The 24,928-nt window shown below is 30.8% G+C and overlaps 14 protein-coding genes across 14 annotated transcripts; 8 read left to right on the forward strand and 6 right to left on the reverse strand.

Moving 5' to 3' along the window:
• Position 1: 1 nt before the first annotated feature.
• Positions 2–1,631, reverse strand: BX663DRAFT_468192 (uncharacterized protein; the record flags this gene model as incomplete). The annotated part of the gene is made up of 3 exons (XM_051524085.1): positions 1,272–1,631; positions 1,095–1,178; positions 2–1,039 (listed from the first exon to the last, which is right to left on the reverse strand). Coding segments are annotated over exons 1-3 (1,389 nt in total), but the record flags the coding sequence as incomplete, so codon positions are not given.
• BX663DRAFT_500172 (SH3 domain-containing protein) lies at positions 1,385–2,165 on the reverse strand (the record flags this gene model as incomplete). Its single annotated transcript, XM_051526286.1, has 3 exons — positions 1,944–2,165; positions 1,813–1,888; positions 1,385–1,651 (listed from the first exon to the last, which is right to left on the reverse strand). Coding segments are annotated over exons 1-2 (213 nt in total), but the record flags the coding sequence as incomplete, so codon positions are not given.
• A 120-nt stretch (positions 2,166–2,285) lies between these two features.
• BX663DRAFT_500177 (pyridoxal phosphate-dependent transferase) lies at positions 2,286–4,230 on the reverse strand. The gene is made up of 6 exons (XM_051526287.1): positions 4,073–4,230; positions 3,908–4,018; positions 3,615–3,838; positions 3,282–3,552; positions 3,144–3,220; positions 2,286–3,071 (listed from the first exon to the last, which is right to left on the reverse strand). Exons 1-6 carry the CDS (start codon positions 4,149–4,151, stop codon positions 2,325–2,327), a joined length of 1,509 nt encoding a protein of 502 aa, XP_051385556.1. The 5' UTR covers positions 4,152–4,230; the 3' UTR covers positions 2,286–2,324.
• Positions 4,231–5,249: 1,019 nt separating this feature from the next.
• On the reverse strand, positions 5,250–6,788 carry BX663DRAFT_500179 (inositol-pentakisphosphate 2-kinase). The gene is made up of 4 exons (XM_051526288.1): positions 6,589–6,788; positions 6,391–6,528; positions 6,163–6,336; positions 5,250–6,100 (listed from the first exon to the last, which is right to left on the reverse strand). The coding sequence occupies exons 1-4, from the start codon at positions 6,694–6,696 to the stop codon at positions 5,351–5,353; spliced, it is 1,170 nt and encodes a 389-aa protein (XP_051385557.1). The 5' UTR covers positions 6,697–6,788; the 3' UTR covers positions 5,250–5,350.
• On the reverse strand, positions 6,789–8,507 carry BX663DRAFT_500185 (WD40-repeat-containing domain protein). The gene is made up of 6 exons (XM_051526289.1): positions 8,401–8,507; positions 8,138–8,348; positions 7,974–8,010; positions 7,830–7,863; positions 7,228–7,697; positions 6,789–7,168 (listed from the first exon to the last, which is right to left on the reverse strand). Exons 1-6 carry the CDS (start codon positions 8,437–8,439, stop codon positions 6,997–6,999), a joined length of 963 nt encoding a protein of 320 aa, XP_051385558.1. The 5' UTR covers positions 8,440–8,507; the 3' UTR covers positions 6,789–6,996.
• A 123-nt stretch (positions 8,508–8,630) lies between these two features.
• BX663DRAFT_500195 (peptidase family M48-domain-containing protein) lies at positions 8,631–10,298 on the forward strand. Its single transcript, XM_051526290.1, has 4 exons — positions 8,631–8,740; positions 8,804–9,047; positions 9,114–9,367; positions 9,427–10,298. Exons 1-4 carry the CDS (start codon positions 8,646–8,648, stop codon positions 10,160–10,162), a joined length of 1,329 nt encoding a protein of 442 aa, XP_051385559.1. The 5' UTR covers positions 8,631–8,645; the 3' UTR covers positions 10,163–10,298.
• A 97-nt stretch (positions 10,299–10,395) lies between these two features.
• Positions 10,396–11,259, forward strand: BX663DRAFT_541032 (uncharacterized protein). The gene is made up of 2 exons (XM_051530766.1): positions 10,396–10,488; positions 10,553–11,259. The coding sequence occupies exons 1-2, from the start codon at positions 10,438–10,440 to the stop codon at positions 10,865–10,867; spliced, it is 366 nt and encodes a 121-aa protein (XP_051385560.1). The 5' UTR covers positions 10,396–10,437; the 3' UTR covers positions 10,868–11,259.
• A 267-nt stretch (positions 11,260–11,526) lies between these two features.
• On the forward strand, positions 11,527–12,657 carry BX663DRAFT_500201 (uncharacterized protein). Its single transcript, XM_051526291.1, has 4 exons — positions 11,527–11,668; positions 11,731–11,878; positions 11,944–12,237; positions 12,323–12,657. The coding sequence occupies exons 1-4, from the start codon at positions 11,615–11,617 to the stop codon at positions 12,622–12,624; spliced, it is 798 nt and encodes a 265-aa protein (XP_051385561.1). The 5' UTR covers positions 11,527–11,614; the 3' UTR covers positions 12,625–12,657.
• A 75-nt stretch (positions 12,658–12,732) lies between these two features.
• On the forward strand, positions 12,733–14,259 carry BX663DRAFT_500203 (NAC domain-containing protein). Its single transcript, XM_051526292.1, has 3 exons — positions 12,733–12,776; positions 13,181–13,421; positions 13,512–14,259. Exons 2-3 carry the CDS (start codon positions 13,199–13,201, stop codon positions 13,784–13,786), a joined length of 498 nt encoding a protein of 165 aa, XP_051385562.1. The 5' UTR covers positions 12,733–12,776; positions 13,181–13,198; the 3' UTR covers positions 13,787–14,259.
• On the forward strand, positions 13,706–14,259 carry BX663DRAFT_500205 (uncharacterized protein). Its single transcript, XM_051526293.1, has one exon. It carries the CDS (start codon positions 13,954–13,956, stop codon positions 14,128–14,130), a length of 177 nt encoding a protein of 58 aa, XP_051385563.1. The 5' UTR covers positions 13,706–13,953; the 3' UTR covers positions 14,131–14,259.
• A 1,270-nt stretch (positions 14,260–15,529) lies between these two features.
• On the forward strand, positions 15,530–16,737 carry BX663DRAFT_500211 (uncharacterized protein). Its single transcript, XM_051526294.1, has 3 exons — positions 15,530–16,263; positions 16,372–16,403; positions 16,457–16,737. Exons 1-3 carry the CDS (start codon positions 15,929–15,931, stop codon positions 16,501–16,503), a joined length of 414 nt encoding a protein of 137 aa, XP_051385564.1. The 5' UTR covers positions 15,530–15,928; the 3' UTR covers positions 16,504–16,737.
• Positions 16,738–17,781: 1,044 nt separating this feature from the next.
• Positions 17,782–18,616, forward strand: BX663DRAFT_500217 (uncharacterized protein). The gene has a single exon (XM_051526295.1). It carries the CDS (start codon positions 17,900–17,902, stop codon positions 18,290–18,292), a length of 393 nt encoding a protein of 130 aa, XP_051385565.1. The 5' UTR covers positions 17,782–17,899; the 3' UTR covers positions 18,293–18,616.
• A 587-nt stretch (positions 18,617–19,203) lies between these two features.
• BX663DRAFT_558987 (SH2 domain-containing protein) lies at positions 19,204–24,128 on the forward strand. The gene is made up of 8 exons (XM_051531833.1): positions 19,204–19,590; positions 19,655–19,748; positions 19,834–19,910; positions 19,975–20,327; positions 20,393–20,462; positions 20,541–23,733; positions 23,772–23,809; positions 23,877–24,128. The coding sequence occupies exons 1-8, from the start codon at positions 19,420–19,422 to the stop codon at positions 24,012–24,014; spliced, it is 4,134 nt and encodes a 1,377-aa protein (XP_051385566.1). The 5' UTR covers positions 19,204–19,419; the 3' UTR covers positions 24,015–24,128.
• Positions 24,129–24,143: 15 nt separating this feature from the next.
• Positions 24,144–24,900, reverse strand: BX663DRAFT_500221 (DNA-directed RNA polymerase II subunit RPB9). Its single transcript, XM_051526296.1, has 4 exons — positions 24,821–24,900; positions 24,614–24,742; positions 24,442–24,487; positions 24,144–24,327 (listed from the first exon to the last, which is right to left on the reverse strand). Exons 1-4 carry the CDS (start codon positions 24,847–24,849, stop codon positions 24,187–24,189), a joined length of 345 nt encoding a protein of 114 aa, XP_051385567.1. The 5' UTR covers positions 24,850–24,900; the 3' UTR covers positions 24,144–24,186.
• Positions 24,901–24,928: the final 28 nt, after the last annotated feature.

Below are 24,928 nucleotides of genomic sequence, written 5' to 3' on the forward strand. Positions count from 1 at the left end.
TTATTTGATTCTTTTCCATAACTAAATTAGCCATATGCTTACAGATAGATTGAATAGCGTAAATAATGGATTGAGCTGCCTCTTGCATTTCAGAGATAGCTTTATTCATTGATACTAATTCATCTGTCATAAGTTGCATTTTAAAAAACAAGGAGCCTAAACCATCGTACAACTTTTGTTTGGCCATTACAAGCTGCTTCATAAAGGGTGAATCAACTACACCATCAAAATCAATATCCTCAATAATTGATAAGAATTGTCCATTTTGATTACCGAAATTGCGATATTGTGTAAATAAAAGAACAGCTAATGAACATCGTGAGTCACTATGTCGAGTCAAATTGGCCATCAATGACTCCATCGATTCCTGCATACTGGCACCATATGCATCAAGATTTTCGATGAGATCAGCTTGTAATTGATATGTTGCCCGAGTTAGTCCTTGCTGTCCATTGTTATCATCCATCATTATTACTGAACCAGTTGATGGAATCAAGTTTTGTCGAGGTATAGTGTCCTGCCATAAAGCCTTTGGGTCAGTAGGAATCGAGATAATGGTAGGATCAATATGATGTAATTCGACGGGTATATTCTCACAAATGTTGGTAAAATTACGAACGGCGACTAATAATTCATGACAATCAGATAATAACTTACTAGTACTGGTATCACTATTACTATCAAGGCCATGATTATTGGCAGATAATAATTGGGCAGATAAAACAAGTTTAGATAATGATGCCATGATAGCACGATGATAAGATCGAAGCACGTTATTCGTTTTGACATGTACCGATTCTTTACTAATGGTACCTGAAGCAATTAACATGAATCGTATCGCTTCAACCACATTTGCTGCATACTTTTTATAAAGAGATCGTTGTAATACTTTAACAGATGCAATCAAGTTATTAATGGTAAGAGCAATATGAGTTGAAACTTTATCCCAAGTAAGTGCTTCGTTCATGTTGATTACAGAGGGTTGTAAATATAAACTACTTCTATTATTTGAGGGCCTTTGTGACTCTACCTTTTTATTCTAATAACTTGATATAAGTATTTTAATATTTATTCTAAAGTTGACTGTATACTACCTGTGAATTTGCATGCCATGCAGTCTCGTGAGTTGACAGATTATAAAAAAATGGGAGCCCTTGTGGTGTGGTACGTTGAATCCACTAAAGAATAAAAAGGGGGAATAGAAGCACAAAAGGAGTTGAGTATAACTATTCTCCTTAAATAAGTTTGTGTGCCTTTTTTTTTTCTCTCACCTTGCTTTCTTTCAGAGATTGCTCAGATGAGTCATCTGTTGATGGGGGAAATTTATCTATTAAAACTGAATCTGAATTCGAATTATTACTGTAATTACTTGTTATTGATGATGTGGCTGATCCATCATACGATTCATCATCATCGTCATCATCATCATTGTCATCATCATCATCGCCGTCGTTGTCATCGTCGTCGTCGTCGTCGTCGTCATCGTCATCGTCATCATAGATTGGTTTAGAGTCATCATAAGGAAAAGTTGAACGCATTTCTCCTGTTATCGTGTTTAAATAATAGTTTGCGGTCCCATTATCTCGTTGTTGAATAGACCAATTGGGCGGTAATGAGGTTCGTCTATTAGTCTCTATTTCATTATCTCCTACTTTATCATCAAATAGATTAGTGTGTTGAGAAGATGATTCCTATATATGCATATATATTTATATTTATATTTATATTTATATTCATATTCATATTCATATATATATTGTATATATGAACAAAATTAACTACATAATGACAATACAAAAATTTAATGCATACCACAAGCTCTGTGTTACTATAGTCTTCGACAGTTTTTACATAGTTACTAGGAAACCAGCCACGATTTCCATTACACCTATACAAAAGCTTTGTATAAACTTCTACTAATTTTATAACTTATTAGTCTTTACCATCCATCCCACCAACCAGAAGGTAATTTTGTTAGAACGTCTATAAAGTCTCCTTCTTCAAATTTTAAAGAAGAAGGATCGTCTGATTCAAAAGGATAAAGTGCTTGTACTCGGCACAGTAAAGGGTGTGATGTCATGGAAATATATTTTTATTATAAAAGAGATGAGATCGTGAATGACAACAATGGCATTAAATGAAGAAGAGAGGAAAAAAAATAAAAAAAAAATAAAATAAAAGATAAAAAATCTAAAACATATCCATTAGATGTGTAAGAGAGAAGAATGAATAATTAAAGCTCCGTTTTTTTTTTTTTTTTTTTTTTTTTGTGAATTTATTACATTCTCTGATAGTCATTTGATATGCATGATAATAATGAAAATTTATAATATATTATTCCAATCTATAGTTAAGTTTGCCTCCTCAATAGCATCAAGAAGCCTTTCCAAGTCACCATGCACGCTCACACTAGGAGCATTTATAACAACTCGAAAGAAATCTTGTTCCCCCATCACAGGCGCATGATCTACGAGAAATTCGCCTGATTGATTTATGTGACGATGTAGCTCTCTTGTAATTCTCGATAAATTCTGAATAGCTTGTTGCTGCTTGATTTGTGGTGGCACAAACCAAAAACAAATCTGCAGGAACGAACATGGATCTTTTACTAATTTAAACCCTTTATGAGCTCTTGATCTAACTAAGTCTGTAAATGCCTCTGCTGATGCTAAAGCTCTGTCGATTCGTCTACCTAATCCCTCCTGTCCGTAAAATTTCCAAGACAAGAATATCTTTACTGCATCTGGACGACGACCACAGCCTACTGTACCTGCTCCTAAATCATATGGGTTACCATGGAAGAGATAGTCGGCTGCTAACGTATTAGCTCGGGCGAACAAAAGATGACCGTCATGTGGTGTAATAAGCATGGAGCATTGTAAGGGGACACCAAGTAATTTATGAGGATTAAGAGTAAATGTGTCTGCCAGTTCAGATCCATCGAACCAATCTCGTTCTTCTCTTACTTTTTTTGAAAATACTGCACCACCTCCCCAAGATCCATCTACATGAAGCCAACAACTGTATTTTTTAGCTATAGTAGATATCTCTCGAATTGGATCAAAGGCTCCCTAGTATATACATATTTATTGAATAAAAAAAAAAAGTTTGTTTACTTGCACAAATAATGTTAAAATGATTACCAAAACAGTTGTTCCTGCTGTTGCATTAATGAAGAAAGGCGTTTCGCCTTTTTCCATGCTTGCTAAAATGAGTCTTTCTAAAGAGAAGTGAATAGATAGTTATATTATAATAATATACGACGTTCATCATGATTATACCTAATTCATCTACTTTCATTCTTCCTCTATCATCCACAGGTACTTTAATGACATTATTTGTGCCTAATCCCATCAATTGAGCGGTTTTATCTATACTATAATGGCCATGGGCTGAAGTAAATACCTTCAGGTGTCCATAATTTGCATTTGGATTGATAGGCCTTGGAAAATAGCCTTCAGTTTTAATCATAGGAAAGAATTTATTTCTTGCTGTAACCATAGCTAATAAATTAGATGCAGCTCCTCCTGGACATAATAAGCCTCCTGCATTCTAAAATAAAATAAAATTATTATTTTTTTTTTTTGTGTGTGTGCATGTATCCCATATTTTACTTGTCCCATATTTAATAATTGGCCTACAGCTTTAGTTACTTCAATTTCCATTAAAGTAAATACTGGAGAAACATGATAAACATGACTATTGCTGTTCATGACAGCTAGTAAAAGCTCGGAAATGACACCAATAGGATTTGTGCCTGCATACAGTTTATCCATAAATCGAGGATTCCAGGAATTCACACTATACTTCATTGCAGACTCGATCAATTCAAATGTCCCTTTTTTCAACATGAAAAAAAAAAGGAAAATGTCAACTTCATCCATATAACAGTTGTATTATTTATTACCTTCAATACCAGCTCCTTCATTAGGTAATTTAAAATCAATAGTTTTATATAACTCTTCAGGGCTTTTATAGTTAACTACAGGTAAAGTTTCTGATTGTCCTTTTTTCACATCTGTCAGATGATATTATATCAGCAAATATAAGGTAGTACATTGTTTAAGCTTACAATCAATTATCATTTCTTGCAAGCGAGTCAACATAACTTCAAGCTCTTGAGCTTGATCAACATCTTTGGTAGACACCATATTTATTACTGGGGGGAAAGAAACAGTACTTTTATTAGAATATAGTTTTTTTTTTTTTTTTTGTATCAATATACAGTTGTTTTAAGGTGTTTTTTTTTGTCAAAAATAAAACCTCGGAAATTAAATACTAATCAACGAAACCTCAACGACTGTTGTTTCTAATACATTCTCCGTTGTTGTTGTTGCTGTTGACTCTTCTAGTACTTCAGCCTCTAATAATGGGATGCATGCTCTCTAATAAAGCAGCCTTTTCTTTAAAATAAATATGTAAGAAAATTTAATTAATTCATAACTCATAAAAAAAAAAAAGATTGAATAGACTTGGAATATCAGCAGGGTTGCAGTATTAAACACAGTCGTTGTTTTGAGACAGCAAAATAATAAATATATTTCCGATAAGGAATTGTAAATTGATAGCAAACAGATAGCAGCAATTTGACTGTTAACATAACTGTAATTTGACGAGCAAGAGAAATGGGGAAGGCATAGAGAATGTGTCTTTAAATAATATTTGAAAGTTCAAACAACAACTTCCCTTATATCGGCTGTCCTTTATAATTCTTGAAAGATAGCAAATGCTTTATCAGCTTGGAATGAGTTCAAAAAGCCTTAGTTGAAAATATATAGATATATATATCTATTACTATGAATTTTCTTATTAATCTATTATCCTAAAAATTAGACACTGTATAAAAGCTGCGTGCGTGTGTAAGAGTCGGTAAGACGATTGGTAATGTTGGCCATCTTCGTTAAAGACCTAACCTTCAAATGGCATTTAAATATGATAAGTCTTACAAATGAAATGCTTTAAAAGCAAAATTAAAAAAAAAAAAAAAAAAAAAAAAAAAAAAAAAAAGTAGGACTATCTCTATTCATACAACCAGAAACAATTACTCGATTATTTGGCTTATAGAAAGATATAATAGAATTATTTTATTTACCTGTCAGATTTTATAAGCGTTCACCTTCGAAGGGACGCATTAGTGAGTGGTTAAGGTACATTTAATTTTAAACGCTGTAAATAAGATCTGCTACTATAATATTGAATAATTTCTTGAGTCTGATGGAGGAGTAAGCAAACATATTGCTCGTTATGTACTTGAATATATCATACAATTCTAGTGAAACTTACAAATGTTATGCTTAACATAATACAGAAAAACAAGGTCAATTATTAGGTTTTATTATTATCATTATTATTATGATAGACATTCTTGTTTCTTAAATTTGGTATTTAACGTGTTATGTACTATTGATTGATCTAAAGTATACCAATAAGGTATTTTGTCTATATTTTTCAAATCTGTATCAACTACTTTAAGATCATATTGAAACAAAAGATGTCTACATTTGATACTTTTGTGACTATTGGCTACTGCTGCTGGAGCAATATTGATCATGATAGAGCAATCCTTAAATGTCATTGATAATAAATATTCGTAGATTTTTTGCTTTCTGTTATTAACACTAAGGTCGTTTTGTTCTGCTTCATAATTTGCCAGGACATCTTCCCAAATTTCAATATCTTGCGTTTCTAAAGAGGTATCAAGTTGATTATAAAGTGGTAATATGCCTTCGATATCTAATTCATCTAAAGTTGATTGTAATCTTTTTAGTTTCCTTAGAATTGGATCCTCTAAAAGGATATGTTCTAGTATTTCTTGTATCAGCCCATCGTCATTAGATAACAAATGATAAACGTCTTTTACTTTTGACGGCTGTTCATTGATTTTATGAGCAAATGTAATTCGAAGTGTCTTTGTTTGTGGTATATTCATGAATAAAATAGTCAATGCCTTTTTGATTCGTTCAGGATCTCCTGAGTATAAATCAAGTGGGCAATATTCTTTTAATAGATCTCCACGTAGATGAGAATGCATGCAAAAACGACAGTATTTTTTCTTTATCTCATTTGCGAATGGAGATGAAGGTTTAAATCCCCATTTAGGCTAGAAATATATATACATGTATATATGTTAATAGCGTATATATCAAAAATATCTCTTTATACCTTTAATTCAAGCGTAAGTGAAGGTGAGTTAGGCCATAATTGTGTTAAATCATCCATAAGAAATGAAATGCATGTAGTTGTAATGATTTTCTTTTTTCTTCGAGAAATGGGTCTTACATGTTCAATGTTTTGTGCCAATTGAGATAGGAATGAGGAAGAAGTATTTACAGGTTGCTAAACGAAACAAATGAGCAACAATGTTTAAATTATTAGCTTTTTTTTTTTTACCATCAACAGTATGTATTCATGACCAACTAATTTTCTAATTATTCTTTCAATGAACTGTTGTTTAAATAGAATGTCATGCTTAGTTGGGATCTTGATCTCGGATTCATCGCATTTTAATATACGTAAAGCTTTCCTTTTCTTGAAATAAACATGAATATTTATGTATACTTTTAACAGATAAATAAATGATAGTCTTACAAAGATAGAATCATTTCCAATATATCTAACAACCAAATTTTGATTCCCTTCACCGACATATTCCCAATAACTTGCGTTTTCTGCTTTTTGCAAGCTAGCATATGTCATTACTATTGAATCCCACAACTTGATAATTAAAACATAAAATAATAAGAATTTGAAACTTTTTTGAATTCATGACACGTTAAAAAAAGGGCGCGCCATAAAGTTTTTTTTTTTTTTGGTTGAAGAAAGGAAAAAAAAAACCGATATGGCAGGAGTTTTGATTTACTCTTGCGGTATGGCAATCAAGACATATCGAGCGCATAATTTTTTGTTTTTTTAGGCGGTTCTCTTTGGCTTCGCTCAAGCCGGAGCCGCTCTTCTTTTAACTTTTTATATAAATATTAAGCTTTTTTTTTATTATTATTATACACCAAGGATTTTAAACTTTTCGTCTTGTGGTACTTGACTAATAACTACTCTACCTGCATATGAAATGGAGGCAAATGTCCAGATATCTGCTGGGCTCCAAGCAACTTGATAAACACTATCTTCGTGTTGATCATATGTACGAACTAAGCCATCCATAGGTTTATTCCTATTCAATAAATTTAATCCTCTTTTCCTTTGTAATATTCAACTTTTTTTTTCTTTTACACTTCTGATCCTTCAATAGACTCATTCTCTTCCTCATTATCATTTAAATAAGCAGCCGAAGATGCAGAAAAAATATTATGTAATTGAACAAGTGCATCTGAACCTGAAGTGAGTAACAATTGATCTTGTAGATGATTGAATGCTACAGACCAGACCCAGTGAGTATGTCTTTCAATTTGCATAACCTGATTTTTTAATTGTCTTGTGTCCCAAATGGATACCATAGCATCATCGCCTCCGGTAGCAATGCAATGAGGCTTATTTGGATTGTAGTCAACGGCACGAATTGTAGTTTTATGTGCCTCAGGGTGATGAAAGCTACTCTTGGCAGAACGTAAATCCCAACCTGACAGATTTTGTCCACCTACTGTAATTATCTCTGGTTGATGTGGGTTCCATACAGCGTTTTGAAGTTGTTGTATTGCGAAAGAATTTGTCCATGTTGGTGAAACATCAATAGTGAGTAATGTCTTTCAAGAAATAAGACATATCAGTATTTAAATGCAATTCCCCCTCCCCCTTTTTTTTTTCCTTATCTATTTACCTCATGTAATTGAATTCTGTAAAGAAGATAAATATATTTTATTAGAATCAATGGATACAACGTGTTGATTTTGTTCCAAAGGACCCAAATGACTCTAAAAGAAAAAAAAAAAGGATTAAAAAAGCACGAATAAATAACTCTTTTTTTTTTTTTTTTTTTTTTTTTTGCTTTACTTTTTAATTCCTTCAATGTCCAATTTTACATGGGATTTAATGCACAATGCTGATCACTCTTGTTGTCTTCGCTCATTAAACTATCCATCAATGGTTTTTCCATAAGGTAGCTTTTCGTTTCATTGGATTACTAGAAACTTAAATGTTGACACATTAGTCCTTTTTTATTCATTTGAAACTTTTATTTATATACCTGGGCTATGACAAGTAAAAAATAAATCTTCATTGGTTGGACAAGAGGTAATATCCCATACTTCTTCAGGATGACTATACATGGTAGGTTTAATGCTTCCAACGTCATCATCAAATTCTAATAAACATACAACATTATCTTTTGCACCCACAGTGCCAGCAAGGAATTTACTCTGTTCAGTACTATTTGTAACAGCAGTTAAACATCTAGCCTTTAGATAACGTTACTCTCTTGTTTGTTTTATTATTAAAGATTTATTTTACTTGACGTCGAAGACCAAATACACTTGAATTTTCTGTCATTTTGTTTAAAAGGATTAAATAAAGTAATGTATTGACTGACTTTTTTTTTTAAAAAAAAAAGAAAAAAAAAAAAAGAAAAAAAAAAGAACAAAATCCATATTTGGAGTAGTGATCTGAATTTCAAGTTTAAATACTACTAGTAGAATTAGCTCTACGCGTTTTTTGTTTTGTTTTTTTTTTCTGTTTACTTTCTCTATTAATCTAAAATGGGGGACATATTAACTTATTTAGATACGCTTGATTATAAGCAGTGTGTCTTGGTCTTTTCTTGTATTGTATATGTGTTTGAGCAATATCTCAAGTAAATAAATTTGAAACAAAAAAAAAACATTATAGAATAAATTAATTAAATTTAAAATTTTAGTTATCGTCAGCATTGCCGCTATTTGATGCGTAATCGACCTAGTGAATTAGCTGATATTGTTACTGAAGCTGACTTTAAGAAAGCACAAGCCTATAACTTGGATAAATCTAGTTTTGGTTTTGTTGAAGGTCTTTATAAACAAGTTGAAACTATCTTGATGCTCCATTATGATGCACTTCCAAAGATTTGGGATTTGTCTGGTCAAATTTTGTACAAATTGACAGGGTATACAACTGATTATGAGGTTTGTTAAATGACACTACTTGAAGTATAACTTACTCATCTATATATGTATATTAAAAAAAAAAAGATTCTTCAATCACTTGTCTTTTTGACAGTCTTTACTTTAATCTCAACAATTACTTCATTACCTTTCAGTCTTTACTCTACTTTTGTTGTCGAACAACGTCATGGCTTTAATAATCAAACATTGGGCTTGTACTTTGCTGATCTTTTGAAATCACAACTCGTTATGGCAGTCCTTTTACTTCCTTTTATGTCAGCTTTCTTATGGATTATTAAGACAACAGGGGATAAGTTTTATTTTTACGTCTGGTTAATTGTGTAAGTGTATAGAAAAATAGATAATGAAATGGATCATTTTTATTGAATGAAGTATATAGAGTTGTATTCCAACTTTTGATCATCACTATTTATCCTACTTTTATTCAACCTCTGTTTAACAAATTAACACCCATGGAAGCAGGAGAATTAAGAAGTCGTATTGAAGAATTAGCAGCACGTATCAAGTTCCCGCTTAAAAAGTTATATATCATTGATGGATCAAAGCGATCCTCTCATTCAAATGCTTATTTTTATGGTTTTGGCAAAAATAAGCATATCGTTCTTTATGATACCTTAATTGATCATTCAAATACAGATGAAATCTGTGCTGTCTTGGCCCATGAATTAGGCCATTGGAAGATGGGACATACTCTTAAACTTTTGGCAGTGAATCAAGTTTATTTACTTTCCATCTTTTGGCTCTTTTCCTTTTTTATTCATAATCGACAACTCTATCAAGATTTCGGTTTTAGTACCATGCCTACCTTAATTGGCTTCTTATTGTTTCAATTTATTTATTCACCTGTTGAAAGCGTCATTGGTTTCTTGCAACATGTCTATCAACGTAAAAATGAATATGAAGCAGATGCATATGCTTTGAAGTTAGGCTATGCTTCTACCTTGCGTAGTGCGTTAATTAAATTGAGTATCAAGAATTTGGGTGGATTTAATGTAGATCCTTGGTATTCTGCTTGGAATCATTCTCATCCTAGTTTAGTAGAAAGATTAAATGCTTTAGGAGTTAAGCCTACTTCTGATACACCCATTGTTGTTGAAGACAAGAAGAAGGAATAAATGTATCTATCCAATAGAATTTATGTAAATCTCAATCTAAATCAAAATGAAATAAATCATCGTGATATATGATTATCGATCTATAAGCCAATCAGATAATCTATGAGTAATAAGCGGAGTTTGTTTTAAAAAGGAACTTTTTTATTTTTATGACTAATATTGAGTATGATTTTTATAATTACGTATAAATATAAAAGACATTGTGCATTATTATCATTCTATTACAAATCATAGTTTTCATTTTTAAAAAGAAATAATAGAATATAAAATAAAAAATGGATCTTTCTTGGTGTATAATTTGTGATCGTCACTGTATTGACAACAATGTAAGTTATTATGGTTAAAAGCAACATATCCATCAATAGATACTAATTATATTGTTGTTTATAGCTTTATTGCTCAGAAGTGTGTCGTTTTCAAGATAGCAACAATGCCCCTGACAACCATGATCTAATGAATAATAACAAGTCAACAACTATGGTTGAAATCCCCATACCACCCTCTTCTTCTTCTTCTTCACCTGTTCTTACACCTTTCTTGTATTCATTCCAATCTTCATATGATCGTCGTCGTCGTCATCATCATCATCATTATTCAACTCCTTTCCATAGTGTGACCTCTACTTCTTTTCATTCTTATCATCAACCATCACTTTGTAGTTCAACTGCTTCTTCTGTTTCTTCCCTTTATGTTGATAACACATAACAGCATGATAATGATTACATTAGAATTACCTTTATTATTATTATTATTCGATTTCATTGTTTGAAATGACTCTCTCTCTCTCTCTCTCTCTCTGTGTGTGTGTGTGTGTTCCCCCTTTGATAATGGGCGATATGAAACAAGAAGCTTTCTTCCTTCTCCTCCTCCTTCTCTCCCCCCCCCTCAGTGGTAATATCCCAACAAGTAAATAGATGAATAGCTTACCCAAGAAGATTAGATTAAATTAGTGTAGACAGATAGAAATTTGATCAAACTATCTCTAAACTTTGTAATCGTACATAATTTAACGATCATTCCCTTTCTCTTTGGTACTCTTTTATTCTCTCTCTCTTTTTATTAATAAAAAAAAATATATAAATATACATGTATAAAAATCAAAACTTATTTGCTTTATACATTGTACTACAATGTCAATGCGTTGTCAAATGTATTACATAATGATATTAAACAACATAAAATGGTTTATTTTATTTTATTTATTTTATATCCTCTACAACTAAAGTCTATTACGGATAATATATAATCATACTTGTTCTGTCTGTAACTCCTCTCCAATGATGTTTCTTAAATAAATAAAAAAAAATATATATATATAAATGTATAAAATAAAAAAAATAACGAAATAAACCCGTTTTATTTTATTTTATTTTATTTTTTTCTATTTCTTTTTTTTTAAAAAAAAAAAAATAGTAAAAGTCAAGAAAATAGATCTTTATTGTTTCCTATAGAATGGAAGAAGACTGTTTAATTTTACATTATCATGATATCGTTATCCGTCAATCTGTAATTGAATACAAAAAAACTTGATGAATTATTCTCTCTTATTCATGGTTTATTCTACATAGGATTTAGATACTTTAGCACCAGGTCAATGGTTAAATGATACGATGATAGCATTTCATATGGAGTTCTTGGAAAGAACATTTGTACCAAAGGATGCAAACTATTTGTTTTTAAGGCCTGGTATGGTTCATTTAATTACTTTTGCTCAAGGTAAGTTAGTTGTACATGTATGATATGGTATGGTCTGTGTTCATGTATATGTGTTCTTTTTATAGGGGATGTCATGCAGTTAGTATCTGCTTTGCCACCTAATATGGATAAATATGAAGCTATATTCATTCCTATTAATGATGGGAAACCTTATGAGGCATACAGTGGAACACATTGGTCACTTATGGTTTATATTCGTCAAGTCAATTCTTTTTATTATTATGACACACTTAAATTTAACAATCTAAGGGATGGTGAAATGACAAGTAGAAGACTTCAACCTTTACTAAGACTTAAGGAACGATCACAATTTATACCCAGTACAACACCACAACAAGGTAATGGCTCTGATTGTGGAGGTAAGATAGATAGAATGATACAAATATATACATACATACATACATACATACATATATACACCCCCCCACTAATATAAATAATTAGTATCTGTAATAGCTATCATTGATTATACATTACACCAATTACTTAAAAGTCGTGGACAAAAGGAACCTGTACAGTACAATAAAATTATGATGTTAAAGAGTAAACATCTTTCTACACCTCAACAAGTAAGAGATAATATAAATGGTATGATTAAAAGACTTCAACAACGTTCAAAATCTTCTCATTGTTGTCAGTCTCATCACAAGTTAAACTCTATAATGACAACAAATGATCTTAATACCATTTCTTCTTCTTCTTCTTCAACTACCTCTTTATCCACTTTTACTTCTAACAAGTCATAATAAATAAAACTCCATTTTAATTATCCAATCAAATACATTTATTTTATAAATTTTTTTTTTTTTTTTTTTTTTTGTCTGTAAAAAAAAAGTATTTACGAATTTTTTAATTTTTTTTTTTTCTTTTTCCTCCCCCCTTCTTTTTGTTGGAATAGGTAGTGTATTAACTAGTTTATATTTTTTTAATCTTTATCGCGACTCTCTCTTTCTTTGTATTTTTTTTATATTATTTTTTTACTCTTTCAAAAGCATTATATAGCAGGATGTTACAACTTTTTTTTTTTTGCATTACAACAATTGGGCCAAATTGGGAAAAAAAATATAAGCCACCGAATTTTTATAAAATTTTATTGTCTACCTCATTACTGCTTGAGAGATATTATTTCTATATAAAAACAAAAAAGTAACTTTTGGTTGGAAATAGGAGTTGAATAATAATAATAATAATAATAATAATAATAATAAAAAAGAAGACAGAGAAAGAGAAAAGGGATCGCGTTTTTTTTTATAAAAGAAAAATAAAGAAATTGACATTAATTTAATCATCATTAATTATTAGCATTTTATATTATACAACATGAACGCTGACAAACTCTCCAAGCTTCAATCCCAAGTTCGTATTGGTGGTAAGGGTACTCCCCGTCGTAAGGTCAAGAAGACCACCGGTAAGTCCTCCACTGGTGATGACCGTAAGCTCTCTGCTGCTCTTACCAAGTTGAACGTTCAACCCATTGCTGGTGTTGATGAAGTCAACATGTTCAAGGATGACGGTAAGGTCATTCACTTCAGTCACCCTCGTGGTAAGTATTTTTTTTAAAAAAAAAAAAAATCATTCTTATTTTATATATATAAATACATATTAACTCTCTTTTTTTTTAAAAAAAAAATAGTTTCTGCTGCTGCTAACGCCAATACCTTCGCTATTCACGGTCGCTCCACTGAAAAGGAATTGGCTGAACTCATTCCTGGTATCTTGAACCAATTGGGTCCTGACTCCATGGCTGCTCTTAAGAAGCTTGCTGAATCTTTCCAACAAGCTCAAGGTGAAAACGCTGCTAATGCCGATGATGATGAAATTCCTGACTTGGTTGAAAGCTTCGAAAAGGCTGATGTTGAAGATAAGGCTGAAGACAAGACTGAAGACAAGAAGGAGGAATCTGCTTAAAAAAATCTCATATTTTGAATGTGAAAAAAAGAGAAAAAAAAAAGAAATAAAATATACTAATTGACAAACAATTAAAATTATATTTTGTGAAATGAACATGTAAGAATTACACGAGATTATTTAATATTATTAATGATGTGGATAGCTATTTGTAAAATAGATTTAAGATGGTAATTGTTGCATGTCTGATCATTTCTCGAATGGTTTTCCTTTTTTTTTTCTTCAAAAGTAATTATAAATATCCACTAATTACTGGGAAAAGAATAAACATAATCTTTGTTTTCTGCTACTTGCTTGTATATAATAGAACAACTAAAAGTGACGATGACTTTTTTTTTTTGTAATGATCTTATAACTAATTGTTCACTGTACTAAATGAAGGGTTAATTTAAATTTATAATCTTTTTTTTTTATTATTCATTAAAAAGTAAAGCGTGTTTTCCCAAGAATAACAAAGTAGAAAAAAAAAAGGGGGGGAAGATATTAAAAATCGATCTGCGTTATTATTATTACTAAGGAGGAACCCTCATCATATGATGCTATTTGTATTGTTGACAACGATTTAACTTGCATTATCACATGACGATAGAGTTCCTTTATAAATATATATATATATATATGTGTTCATATACACATATTTATACTATTTCTATACATGTTCACTGATCTTGAAGCAAAAGGATAAAAAGCAAATCATATAATATACTCGGGTATTTTGTGTGTTTTAACAAATTCTATAGTAGAAATATTTACTTTGACACATCTGAATTTCCATAAAAGTGACCCTATTTTTTTTTATACTTTTTTGTTTATTTTTTTTAAAAAAAAAAAACTGTTAATATAAAAAATTTTATGTGTGACATCATTTTTGATGAAAAGGCGTATTATAATATATACATATTAATAAAAACATTTGTTTAATATTATAAAAAAAAAGCCACAATGAAAAATACGACATGGATATTAAATTTAAAGGAAAAAAAAAATTTTTTTTATTAGAAATTAAAAATTAAAATAAAATACAAAGAGAATAATTCAATAAACCTATGAAAAGAGAAAAAAGAATTAATAAACTGTTTAAATAAAAATAAACCAGACATGTAAATGTGTAAATAAACATAAATATGTATATATATTTCAGCGAAAATTAGTAGGTAGCTAGGGTTTTTTCGTCATAGTCAGAAAGACTAAAGTCAAATGCCTGTGTCATCTTTATATATACATATATATATTTTTTACACTTTACATTCTTTAAATAGAAAGAATTTATCATAGAGAAATAAAAAATAATAATACGGGATTTATCTTTCCCTTTTTCTTTTTCTTTCCACTATGATAAATAAAATAAAATAATGATAGCTTACCCTTTAAATTATTTACAAAACGCGTCGATAAAATATAATATAAATTAGAAAGAAAAAAAAACAAACAACCCCTTTGATTTGAAAGTATAAAGGTCCTTTTATATCTGAAATTCTGTAAAAAAAATTTTTTTTTTTTTGAATTTCTAAAGTGTTCCTGCTCTTTTTTTTTTATTCGCAATTAACAGTCTCAAAAATTTTTTTTTACATTTACAACAAGTATAGAAGAAGATAAAGTGAGAGAGTGAGAGGAAGAAAGAAAGTAGATTAAACAGACAATAGTTATGAATTAGATAATAATAGTCCTATTATAATGAAATGATATCATTAAAAGAAAAAAGATTTCTTATATACATCATTTTGTTGTTTCTCCTAATAATTTATTTTTCATAATGAAGTCATTGACGTTGTTCCTATACTTTTTATTATCATTAGTATGAACAGTATTTAATACGAGTGAAAGAGAAATAGAAAAGCGATATAAAGCCAAGTCGATATCGATAAACAATCCGCTTTATAAGTAATAATTATTTTATTTTGATCTTTAGCAGTATCTAGTATAATATAAAGAAAATCATACTATTTATTACTTTATGGGTTTCAAAACTATGCATAACTAGTCTTGTTGTAGTAATAATAACAAGTAGTAATAGTCATAGTCATAGTCATAATAAGGGCTATACTTTATATATATTTCTATATTACCCTTTTCCTTTTTATTTTCTTTTTCTTTCTTTTATTTAAATAATAATTTCCCTTTTCAACTTTTTTAAAAAGAAAAATGCAACAAAATAATCTGCAAACACCACCACCACCACCAACTTATCAACAATCTCTTAAACCTGGACAAACCTATTATGAACCTCCACCAGTAAATAATAACTATGCACCTCCACCTCCAGCAACAGCAGCAGCACCACCACCATCATCTCAGCCTCAAAATATGGGGCAAAGATTTACACAATTCTATGCACCTCCTCAGAATAGATCTTTGGGTTTAAAAAGAAGACTTTGCTCTTTCATCCTGTGTTGTATTATCATAGGTCTTACAATAGGATTAGCAACAGGTTTAACAAGAAGAACATACTATCATAATTCACATAGAGGATGTAATTGGTAAATTTCTTGATCTACTAAAACTATCTATATTCCATATCTGTATCTATTCCTAATATAGACAATTTTATTTTATTTTATTTTATGTATAAATATTATTATTAATAGCCGTGTAAATTCTGATTGCACCAATGTATATGGTAAGTAAATAAATAATTAAATTCCATCTTCTTATTTACAAGAATTTGCTTAGGGCCCGGAACATATTGTTATTCAAACTGTCAATGTGCACGACGTTAATCGTTATTATTATTATTATTATTACGTGTATATATTATATTATTTCAACAGATCATAATTCCTTTGTTACTATTACTACTATTACTATTATTATTGCTTTGTATAAAAAAAAATATGAACAAAGATAAAATAAGATGATTAAAATTTATCATACTATTTTACTATGACTATAGTAATGATAGTCATAGTAGTAGTAAATTTAATATAACAAATAATAATTATCATGATAAATTATATACGTCATTTCATTTTTTTTTTTTCTTTTCAGAACAAATGATAATTATTTTTAGTAATGCATTCACAAATAAATTTAATCTTTGTGAATGATTATGATTACTTTTAATTTATCTCTATTCTATTTTTTATACTTTCCCTTCTCTTCTCTTCCTCTCCCAGGGAAAAAAAAAAGATAAAGATAAAGACTTACTTTTTTAATAGCAGTAATAGGAGTGGTAAGTTTATTACTGCTGCATAAATGGGGAAAAACTAATTTTGATAACTAAATATAGTTAATAATAAATTTAACCTTTTTTTTTAGAAATATAAGAGATTAGTTTTATATTCAAATGTAAGAAAACTTAAATAATAAATTTAATATCACACGATTTGTGTAGATCCTATTGGATAAAAAAAAAGATATTCACTCGTATGGGCGCCGATAAAAAGGAGGAAAAGAAAAGAAAAAAAAAAGCTAATTGTATTATATAAAACGACGATGATAGAATAGTTTTTATATATACATATATGTACACATATACACTATAAATATTCATATCGTAATGATAAAAGATAGAAAATAGTCGTACATATTATAAACTAATGAAAAACAAATTATAGTGTTTGATCTCAGAATTTGTTTGATTCTAGACAACGCAAAATTTCCAAGACACTTAATAAAACTAAAACATGATGATGTCTAGTTTTTATTCTATATCAATATCTTCTTATCGTCTTTTTTTTTTTCTTTTTTCTTTTTTTTTTTTCCTTTCCAAAATAAATAAATAGAATAAAGGGAGGGGAGGGTGCTACTGTTGTCTATTTGTTGTATATACAAAAGGAGAATTATATCATTAGTCAAGTATTTGAGAATGAGAAAGGAGGCGGGGAGGAAAAAAAAAAAAAGGGAAAACCTGCTACTGCTGTCTATAGTAAAAATTAGCTTGTCGTCATTCTTATTCACTTCTTACTCTTTTTTTTTTTTTTTTTTTTTTTTTTTTTTTTTTTTTTGTATAAACTATAACCTTAAACATGTTGATTCACGCGTTAAAAGAAAAAAAATTGGGCGAATTCTCTTTTATAGAAAGAAAAAGACTCATAAAGGGAAAAAAAAACTTTGTATATTTCTCGTCTCTTTTTTTCTTTTATTTATTTATTTATTTATATACCATATTAAACTATGAGTCGAGAAGTTCATATTCCATATTTAAGTGAAGACGAAAAAATATTTCTTAATACAGCAGCTACTTTTAGTCAAGCTAGAAGAATGTCAACTACACTAGTAGATAATCAACATTCATTAACAAGACCACCAAGTATAGAAAACAGTAATAATCGTCGTCACCAAGTTGTTTCTGTTTCTTCATTATCGTTTTTATGGAAACGTAGAGGCTCTTCATCTTCTTCTGTAACTACAACATCATCTGCTGGTTCATTTGATCATACAATGTCTGTTGAAGAAGACTATCTTATCCAACAACAATCGCCTAAAGCAAAAGAGTTAGAATCATTAATCTTTGAACAACCTCAAAGAACGGTGAGGTTAAGCTTGACTCCGCACTGTGCCATTTAAAAGAAAAAAAAAAGCAAAATGAATACCTACCTCTTTTAATTCCTCATGTACATACATACAAACAAGCACACACATACACACACACGTATACATATATAGAGTAGTCCTTTTAATAGTAATCATATACTCATTCCTTTAATATATTAATTTTTTTTTCAACTCCTTTCCTTTAACCCTTAAACCCCTTCTTTTGGCTGATCTTTAATGCTAAATAAAGTAAAGAATACATATTTATAGTGAACACGAGATATCTTATAGCTTCCCCCCATTAGATCAATAAATTTATATACGTGAACATGAGACAGAGTGAGTGAAAGATAAAAGGAGGTAAAAGAAGATGATTTTATGAGAAATAATCATGTTTGCTGTTTCAAAGTAAATGGCTGAATTCATTAAGGTTTAATATATGTAACAGATTAAAATTTATGCGTTCATTTTTTTTTTTTTACCGCCATCTTCCATTCAATAATACAACCTTAAGAAAGTTATTTCAACATCCTTAAAGGATTCATAACATATATTAAATATTCTGTTTTATCTCCTTATTATACTCTTTCTGTTTAATACACCTTCTATGTTTATTTTTTTTCCTTTTCATTGGCTGATAAAGTTCAGGTAAAAATTAACAAAACCTAAATGATAGGCTTCTCTTTCTCTCTCTCTTTTTCTCTATTTTTTTTTTTTTTTTTTTTTATATATCTAGACTACTGTTCATATATCATCGAGAAAAAAAAATATAATAATGCAAACTTAAACATACTTTTGTGGAGTTAAAAAAAAAATAATAATTCGTGACCGTCATTGAAACAATAATGCTTATTGGGCCATCCTAGAAATACTAATGTTTTTTTTTCAACATCACATATTCACTCTATTTCGTATTTTTATTTTTTATTTTTACTTTATTTTTTAATTTTTTTTTTTTTTGAGTTGCGTATTGACGATTATCTCAATACTTTCAACACATCTACAGAGTCCACTGTAACTATAACTTTTATTTAAAAAAAGTTAATTCTCATACTTAATGTCCATTTATACATTTATAAAAGAATAATCATTCAAAAAGTAGTTTAGCATTTTATTAAAAGCATCTCTTTTATCGATTTAAAGAAAAAAAAAAAATAATAATGGCTAAAAGTGACGACGAAGAGTCAATGACATATGAAGAAGAGGATAACTTTACTCATGATTCGGATGAAGAAGGTGAAGACATTGGTTATGGTCGAAAAGGGAATCCAATCGATGATGATGACGATGAAGAAGAAGAAGAGGAAGAGGATGAAGAAGAAGCTCGAAAAGTAAAGGGAGAAGTAATTACTATTATACATTATATTTAACTTTTTTTTTTCTTTTTTAAAATAGATTGCTGAAGGTTTCATTGTGGACGATGAAGAAGAATCTGACGCTTCTGATGAAGTAACTGTTCGTCGTAAGAAAAGAAAGAAGGTTGACGACTGTAATGATCCTAAAAAAAACACGTTCATTATTATTTCTTTTCTTAAAAAAAATAACCTTTTCTTTTTATTTATTTTTTTTTATAGATGATGAAGATCTGGATGAAGAAGATTTAGAATTATTAGAAGAAAATACGGGTATCAAAATTAATCGTTCAACTGGTGTAAGTTATTTGATAACAATGATATATCATAAAATTTACACTTTTTTTTTGGGGGGAAATATAGCCAAAATTAAAACGTCTTAAACGTGGACGTGAAGAGCAAACCTACAAGAAAGCTAAACGTTCTGATAATATCTTTTCTGACGAGGATGAAGAAGCAGAAGATATTGCTGAAAGTACTTCTCGCGATGTTCATCGTCATGATCAATATGAGGAAGAATATGATAATAGAGCAAGTTATAGACATCGTGATACCTATGATGATATGGGTGACTTTATTGCTGATGAAGATGAAGATGATTTAAATGAGGTCTTGGGTGGTAGTGGCCCAAATCGTGGTTATGCTGATGACCGTGGTGGCCGTGGAAGAGTCAATAAGGATATGATGAATATTTTACCTGCTGGCATAAGTGAAGAGTAAGTGGGTCTATTTTTTTTTTCGTTTTATTTTTTTTTTTTACAGATTATATTTTTAAATATAGTGTCCTTGTTGATATGTATGATATTTTTGGCGATGGTGGAGATTATGAGTGGGCATTGTATGATGATGAGGTAATATATATAAATAGAGTTGTATATACATATTAGAAATGTGCATCCTATTAATTATTATTATTTTGTATTAAAAAGGAGAATGAAGCAACAAAAGAACGCGAGCCTCAATTGGCAGATATATTTGAACCTAGTGAACTTGCTGAGCGAATGATGACAAAAAAGGATGAAGAAATTCGTTCACGTGATGTTCCTGAGCGTTTACAAATGCGTTATGAAGGTTTCAACAAGCCTTTTGAACAGGCTACAAATGATGAAGTTCAAGAAGAAGGCGCCTGGATTGCTCGTATTATGGCTAATCATCGTGGACAAGAGCAACCCACAGATCAATTTACTTCTGCTGTTGCTTACGTCGTAAGCTTTTTTACTCGTGAATTCCTTGAAGTACCTCATATTAAAGATCATCGTCGTGATTATTTTACCGAAATAGACAAAGCAACAGGCCTTACTAAAGAAATTTTAACCGAAAAAGATCTTTGGGAGATCTATGATCTTGATTTCAAATACCATAGTTTTGTGGATCGTCGTAATACTCTAAAAGAATTTATTGCTAAATGTCAAATCGATGACGAGTATATAAATACAATGATGAATCGGGCCGAAAGAGTGGAGGAGATTACAGATTTGACAGATTTCATTAATATGAAGTTTTCAGACAAAATTAACACTATGCAACAACAAACACGTGGCCCTAAACGCCCCACAAATAAATCACTCTACGAATTAAGTCGAAACTCAAAGATGCACGAGTTTTTACCTCGATTTGGTATTACGGCTAAAGAGTTTGGTTCCAACTTTATGGAGGGAAATCGTCGCCATTTCCCTGAAGATTCAACTGTTGATCCTGTTGTGGAAGCAGATATGTATACAGATCAAAGCTTTTCTGATGCTCAAAAGATTCTCAAGGCATGTCGTTCTGTTCTTGCACAGGAAATTTCTTATGATCCTCAAGTTAGAAAGGCAATGCGTAAAGACTTTGAGTCCTATGCTATCATTAGTGTCAAACCTACTGAAAAGGGATATAATGTGATTGATGAGCTTCATCCTATGCATCCCTTCAAATTCTTGACAAACAAGCCAATTACAGAATTCAAAGATGGACAATTCTTACATATCTTGAAGGGTGAAGATGATAACTTGTTAAAGGTGAATATCAATATTAGTGATTACTCTGCTTGGTTTGATAGAATTTGCGAATTCTATATCTCTGATGGCTATAGTGATTCAGTACAACAATGGAATGAACAGCGTAAACAAATTATTGAACAAGCACTCAAGGAGTATTTGATGCCCTTAATGTCTAAATATGTTCGTGAAAAATTGCGTATTGAAGCCCAAGAAGCTATCTGTCAAGCCTCCTTTAATAGTCTTTACAACAAAATTAATGTAGGTCCCTTTAGAGGCCCTGAATCGCAATTTAAGAGCTCCTTACCTCGTGTTATCACTGTCTCCTCGGGTAATGGGGGTAATAAGGATCCAATCGTTGCTGTCTTTGTGAATCAACGTGGTAAAGTGTTGGATCAGATTGAAGTACCCAACTTGAAGGATGATCGTTACTGGAAGGAAATGTCTGATTTTATCAAATCCAAGAAAGCAAATGTCTTGGGCATTGCTGGCTATAATGCAGAGACGCGTCGTGTTATTAAACACATGCAGACCATGATTAGTGAAATTAATCAATATAACGAGCAAAATGGCATATCAAAAATGGATATGGTTGTTGTAGATGATGAAGCTGCTCGTCTTTACAAGAATTCACGTCGTGCTCAAGAAGAATTTGCTGATTTTTCAGAAACAATGCGTTATTGTGTCTCACTTGCTCGTCGTTTACAAAGCCCCGTTTGGGAATATGCTGGTTTAGGACGCGATCTGTTAGCCATTCATTATCATGATCTTCAACATTTAGTACCTGAAGATACCCTCTTTTCTTACTTGGAGCGTGCTCTGATTAGTGTTGTAAATGATTTAGGTTTTGATATTAATGCTGCTATTCAAAATAGTTATCTTGCAAGTGCATTGCAATACGTCTGTGGCTTTGGTCCACGTAAAGCTCAGAGCATTCTCAAAAAAATTGAGGCCACAGGTGAACTTGAAAGTCGTACAGCTCTTGTTCTTCGCAAATTGACCCCGGCAAATACCTTTATGAATTGTGCTAGCTATCTTCGTATTCGTGATATCGATGGCGCTGACATTTTAGATGATACTCGTATTCATCCACAAGATTATGAACTAGCTCGCAAGATGGCCGCTGATGCACTTGAAATTGACGAGGATGAAATGGATGATTATGATTCAAAGGTAGCTGTGGTTACTCGTGTTATCAAGGAATATCCTGATAAATTAAATGATTTGATTCTAGATGATTATGCTGTCGTCTTACGTAAGCAATACAATGCCCCTAAACGTCAAATTTTGGAGCATATCAAATTAGAACTTCAAGGCCCCTACCACGATCGTCGTCAACGATATAGTCGTCCTACAACTGAAGAGGCCTTCATTATGGTAACAGGTGAAACTCGTCAAACACTTAGCGAGGGCTTTATTATCCCTGCTATGGTTGTTGCCATTCGTGGAAAATTTGCCAATTGCGTACTTGATTCTGGCCTTGAAGGTATGATCTACATAGACAATGTAGCAGATGAACGAATCATGAATGTGAGTGATGTCTTGCAAGTAGGACAGACGGTAAACTGTAAGGTGCTTCGTATTGATCGAGACAAATTTATGGTTGATTTGTCCTGTAAACCTTCAGATACGAAACCAGGATCTGATTTCAATCTGCGCAAGTTACCAGAGGATCCTTATTATGATCGTGTTGAGGAAACGAAAGAACGTGAAGAACATCGTGCAAGCAGTCGTCGAAAACAAGCTCGCTCTACACGAGTGATTAAGCATCCTCTCTTTAGACCTTTTAATCATATTGAAGCAGAGGAATACTTGTCCACACGTCAACGTGGTGATATCGTCATCCGACCTTCCTCTCATGGCTATGATCATATTGCAATTACATGGAAGGTAGATGATGATATCTATCAACATGTGGATGTGGTTGAAGTTAAAAATAAAAATGATATTCATGCTCCTGCTCGACTCAAGATTGGCAATTATACGTTTGAAGACCTAGATGAATTAATCGTTACCTATATTGAAGCTGTGGCACGTAAAGTAGAAGAACTGATGGCCCATCCTAAATACCGTCCAGGCGGTATTCGTGCATTAAACGATCATTTAACAGCACAGACGCAAGCCAATCCAAAGATGTCTGCCTATGGTTTTGTCAAAGTGAAAAACCTGGTTATTTTGATTTAGGTTTCAAATTAAGCGTTCGTGGTCCTCCAATGCGTTGGGTAAAGGATTTTTTTTTTTTTTTTGAATACTATTTAACTTTCTCTCCTTTCCCCTTTTTTTTTGTAGGTTGTTCGTGTTTTACCTGATGGATATCGTTTACGTGACGTTTCATACCCTCAAGTAGATGATTTGATTAATGGATTTAAACATATTCAAGTAGCAGAAGCTCAACGTCACAAAAAGAGAAGCATGAATAGATATTAAATTAATAATAATAAGAATACACTCTCACATTACATGAATGTATAAATTATTTCATTTTTACTTGAAAAAAAAAATATCAATAAATAAATATATACACACATTTTTTATTATTATTATTATGTAATTTGAAAAAAAAAAAAAAAAAAAAAAAGAGAGAATGCTGCTGTGATTCTTAATCTGTCCAACGGTGACCACAAGCTCTATTACCACAAACATAGAATAAAGTCATTTTCGCATCTGCACGTCTCGAAGAAGATTGAAAGAAGACAGCTTCTGGATAGCCACAAATTGCGCATTGAATGTTGGCACGAGGCTAAAGACGAGTTGATTACTTTTTAACTCAATTATTTTTTTTAAAAATATATATATATATATATATGCATATATGTATGTATATAGAGTGAGTGGGGGGGAAGAGAAAACTTACAAGAGTTGGATCTGTGCTCAAATCAGTCAACATCATTGTTTGTTCTCTACATTTTTTTTTTTAGAAAAAAAAAAAAAAAAAAAAGATAAGTAATCAATCTAAAAAAAAAAGAGAGAGAGAGAAAAAGAAAAACTCTTCTATTCTCCCATTCTGTTATACTAAATATTCATACGAAGGTCCATGCATAATTTCATGTCGATAAACACAAAGATTTTCTGCTTCTTCACTATATGAGCAATTTCGACATGCAAATAATAATTTTCGTTGAGCTTTATCTTCTCTTGGGTATAATAAGTTATTGCTAAAATATACATATGCATGTATGTATTTTCTTTAAGAAATCTAAACTCAATGTAGTTGAATTATTAACGATGATTACCATTCTAAACAATATTTAAAAGTAGCCATTGTGGATATGTATATGTGTATGTAAACAAAAAAGAAGAAAGTAAAAAAAAAAAAAAAAAAAAAAAAAAAAAAAAAAAAG

This window comes from Cokeromyces recurvatus (genome assembly GCF_025118155.1).
Source record: "Cokeromyces recurvatus strain NRRL 2243 chromosome Unknown BX663scaffold_5, whole genome shotgun sequence".
NCBI lineage: Eukaryota > Fungi > Mucoromycota > Mucoromycetes > Mucorales > Mucoraceae > Cokeromyces > Cokeromyces recurvatus.

What these genes read in the sequence shown, in the direction of transcription:
- BX663DRAFT_500177 (XM_051526287.1), bottom strand. Translation starts at nt 4,151, where the DNA reads ATGGTGTCTACCAAAGATGTTGATCAAGCTCAAGAGCTTGAAGTTATG. An exon ending in GCAAGAAATGATAATTGATT is followed by an intron (nt 4,019 to 4,072) that starts GTAAGCTTAAAC and finishes ATCATCTGACAG; the next exon opens with ATGTGAAAAAAGGACAATCA. An exon ending in TGAAGGAGCTGGTATTGAAG is followed by an intron (nt 3,839 to 3,907) that starts GTAATAAATAAT and finishes TGTTGAAAAAAG; the next exon opens with GGACATTTGAATTGATCGAG.
- BX663DRAFT_500179 (XM_051526288.1), bottom strand. Translation starts at nt 6,696, where the DNA reads ATGACATATGCTAGCTTGCAAAAAGCAGAAAACGCAAGTTATTGGGAA. An exon ending in TTGGAAATGATTCTATCTTT is followed by an intron (nt 6,529 to 6,588) that starts GTAAGACTATCA and finishes GTTTATTTCAAG; the next exon opens with AAAAGGAAAGCTTTACGTAT. An exon ending in ATGAATACATACTGTTGATG is followed by an intron (nt 6,337 to 6,390) that starts GTAAAAAAAAAA and finishes TGTTTCGTTTAG; the next exon opens with CAACCTGTAAATACTTCTTC.
- BX663DRAFT_500185 (XM_051526289.1), bottom strand. Translation starts at nt 8,439, where the DNA reads ATGACAGAAAATTCAAGTGTATTTGGTCTTCGACGTCAA. An exon ending in TTTTACTTGTCATAGCCCAG is followed by an intron (nt 8,011 to 8,137) that starts GTATATAAATAA and finishes TAATGAGCGAAG; the next exon opens with ACAACAAGAGTGATCAGCAT. An exon ending in CATTGTGCATTAAATCCCAT is followed by an intron (nt 7,864 to 7,973) that starts GTAAAATTGGAC and finishes TTTCTTTTAGAG; the next exon opens with TCATTTGGGTCCTTTGGAAC.
- BX663DRAFT_500195 (XM_051526290.1), top strand. Translation starts at nt 8,646, where the DNA reads ATGGGGGACATATTAACTTATTTAGATACGCTTGATTATAAGCAGTGT. An exon ending in GTGTTTGAGCAATATCTCAA is followed by an intron (nt 8,741 to 8,803) that starts GTAAATAAATTT and finishes TTAAAATTTTAG; the next exon opens with TTATCGTCAGCATTGCCGCT. An exon ending in TTTTACGTCTGGTTAATTGT is followed by an intron (nt 9,368 to 9,426) that starts GTAAGTGTATAG and finishes TGAAGTATATAG; the next exon opens with AGTTGTATTCCAACTTTTGA.
- BX663DRAFT_541032 (XM_051530766.1), top strand. Translation starts at nt 10,438, where the DNA reads ATGGATCTTTCTTGGTGTATAATTTGTGATCGTCACTGTATTGACAAC. An exon ending in GTCACTGTATTGACAACAAT is followed by an intron (nt 10,489 to 10,552) that starts GTAAGTTATTAT and finishes TGTTGTTTATAG; the next exon opens with CTTTATTGCTCAGAAGTGTG.
- BX663DRAFT_500201 (XM_051526291.1), top strand. Translation starts at nt 11,615, where the DNA reads ATGGAAGAAGACTGTTTAATTTTACATTATCATGATATCGTTATCCGT. An exon ending in ATATCGTTATCCGTCAATCT is followed by an intron (nt 11,669 to 11,730) that starts GTAATTGAATAC and finishes TATTCTACATAG; the next exon opens with GATTTAGATACTTTAGCACC. An exon ending in TTTAATTACTTTTGCTCAAG is followed by an intron (nt 11,879 to 11,943) that starts GTAAGTTAGTTG and finishes TTCTTTTTATAG; the next exon opens with GGGATGTCATGCAGTTAGTA.
- BX663DRAFT_500203 (XM_051526292.1), top strand. Translation starts at nt 13,199, where the DNA reads ATGAACGCTGACAAACTCTCCAAGCTTCAATCCCAAGTTCGTATTGGT. An exon ending in TCACTTCAGTCACCCTCGTG is followed by an intron (nt 13,422 to 13,511) that starts GTAAGTATTTTT and finishes AAAAAAAAATAG; the next exon opens with TTTCTGCTGCTGCTAACGCC.
- BX663DRAFT_500205 (XM_051526293.1), top strand. Translation starts at nt 13,954, where the DNA reads ATGGTAATTGTTGCATGTCTGATCATTTCTCGAATGGTTTTCCTTTTT.
- BX663DRAFT_500211 (XM_051526294.1), top strand. Translation starts at nt 15,929, where the DNA reads ATGCAACAAAATAATCTGCAAACACCACCACCACCACCAACTTATCAA. An exon ending in TCACATAGAGGATGTAATTG is followed by an intron (nt 16,264 to 16,371) that starts GTAAATTTCTTG and finishes TATTATTAATAG; the next exon opens with CCGTGTAAATTCTGATTGCA. An exon ending in TGATTGCACCAATGTATATG is followed by an intron (nt 16,404 to 16,456) that starts GTAAGTAAATAA and finishes GAATTTGCTTAG; the next exon opens with GGCCCGGAACATATTGTTAT.
- BX663DRAFT_500217 (XM_051526295.1), top strand. Translation starts at nt 17,900, where the DNA reads ATGAGTCGAGAAGTTCATATTCCATATTTAAGTGAAGACGAAAAAATA.
- BX663DRAFT_558987 (XM_051531833.1), top strand. Translation starts at nt 19,420, where the DNA reads ATGGCTAAAAGTGACGACGAAGAGTCAATGACATATGAAGAAGAGGAT. An exon ending in ATGAAGAAGAAGCTCGAAAA is followed by an intron (nt 19,591 to 19,654) that starts GTAAAGGGAGAA and finishes TTTTTAAAATAG; the next exon opens with ATTGCTGAAGGTTTCATTGT. An exon ending in TCCAAAGATGTCTGCCTATG is followed by an intron (nt 23,734 to 23,771) that starts GTTTTGTCAAAG and finishes ATTTTGATTTAG; the next exon opens with GTTTCAAATTAAGCGTTCGT.
- BX663DRAFT_500221 (XM_051526296.1), bottom strand. Translation starts at nt 24,849, where the DNA reads ATGGCTACTTTTAAATATTGTTTAGAATG. An exon ending in GAAATTATGCATGGACCTTC is followed by an intron (nt 24,488 to 24,613) that starts GTATGAATATTT and finishes AAAAAAATGTAG; the next exon opens with AGAACAAACAATGATGTTGA. An exon ending in TGAGCACAGATCCAACTCTT is followed by an intron (nt 24,328 to 24,441) that starts GTAAGTTTTCTC and finishes ACTCGTCTTTAG; the next exon opens with CCTCGTGCCAACATTCAATG.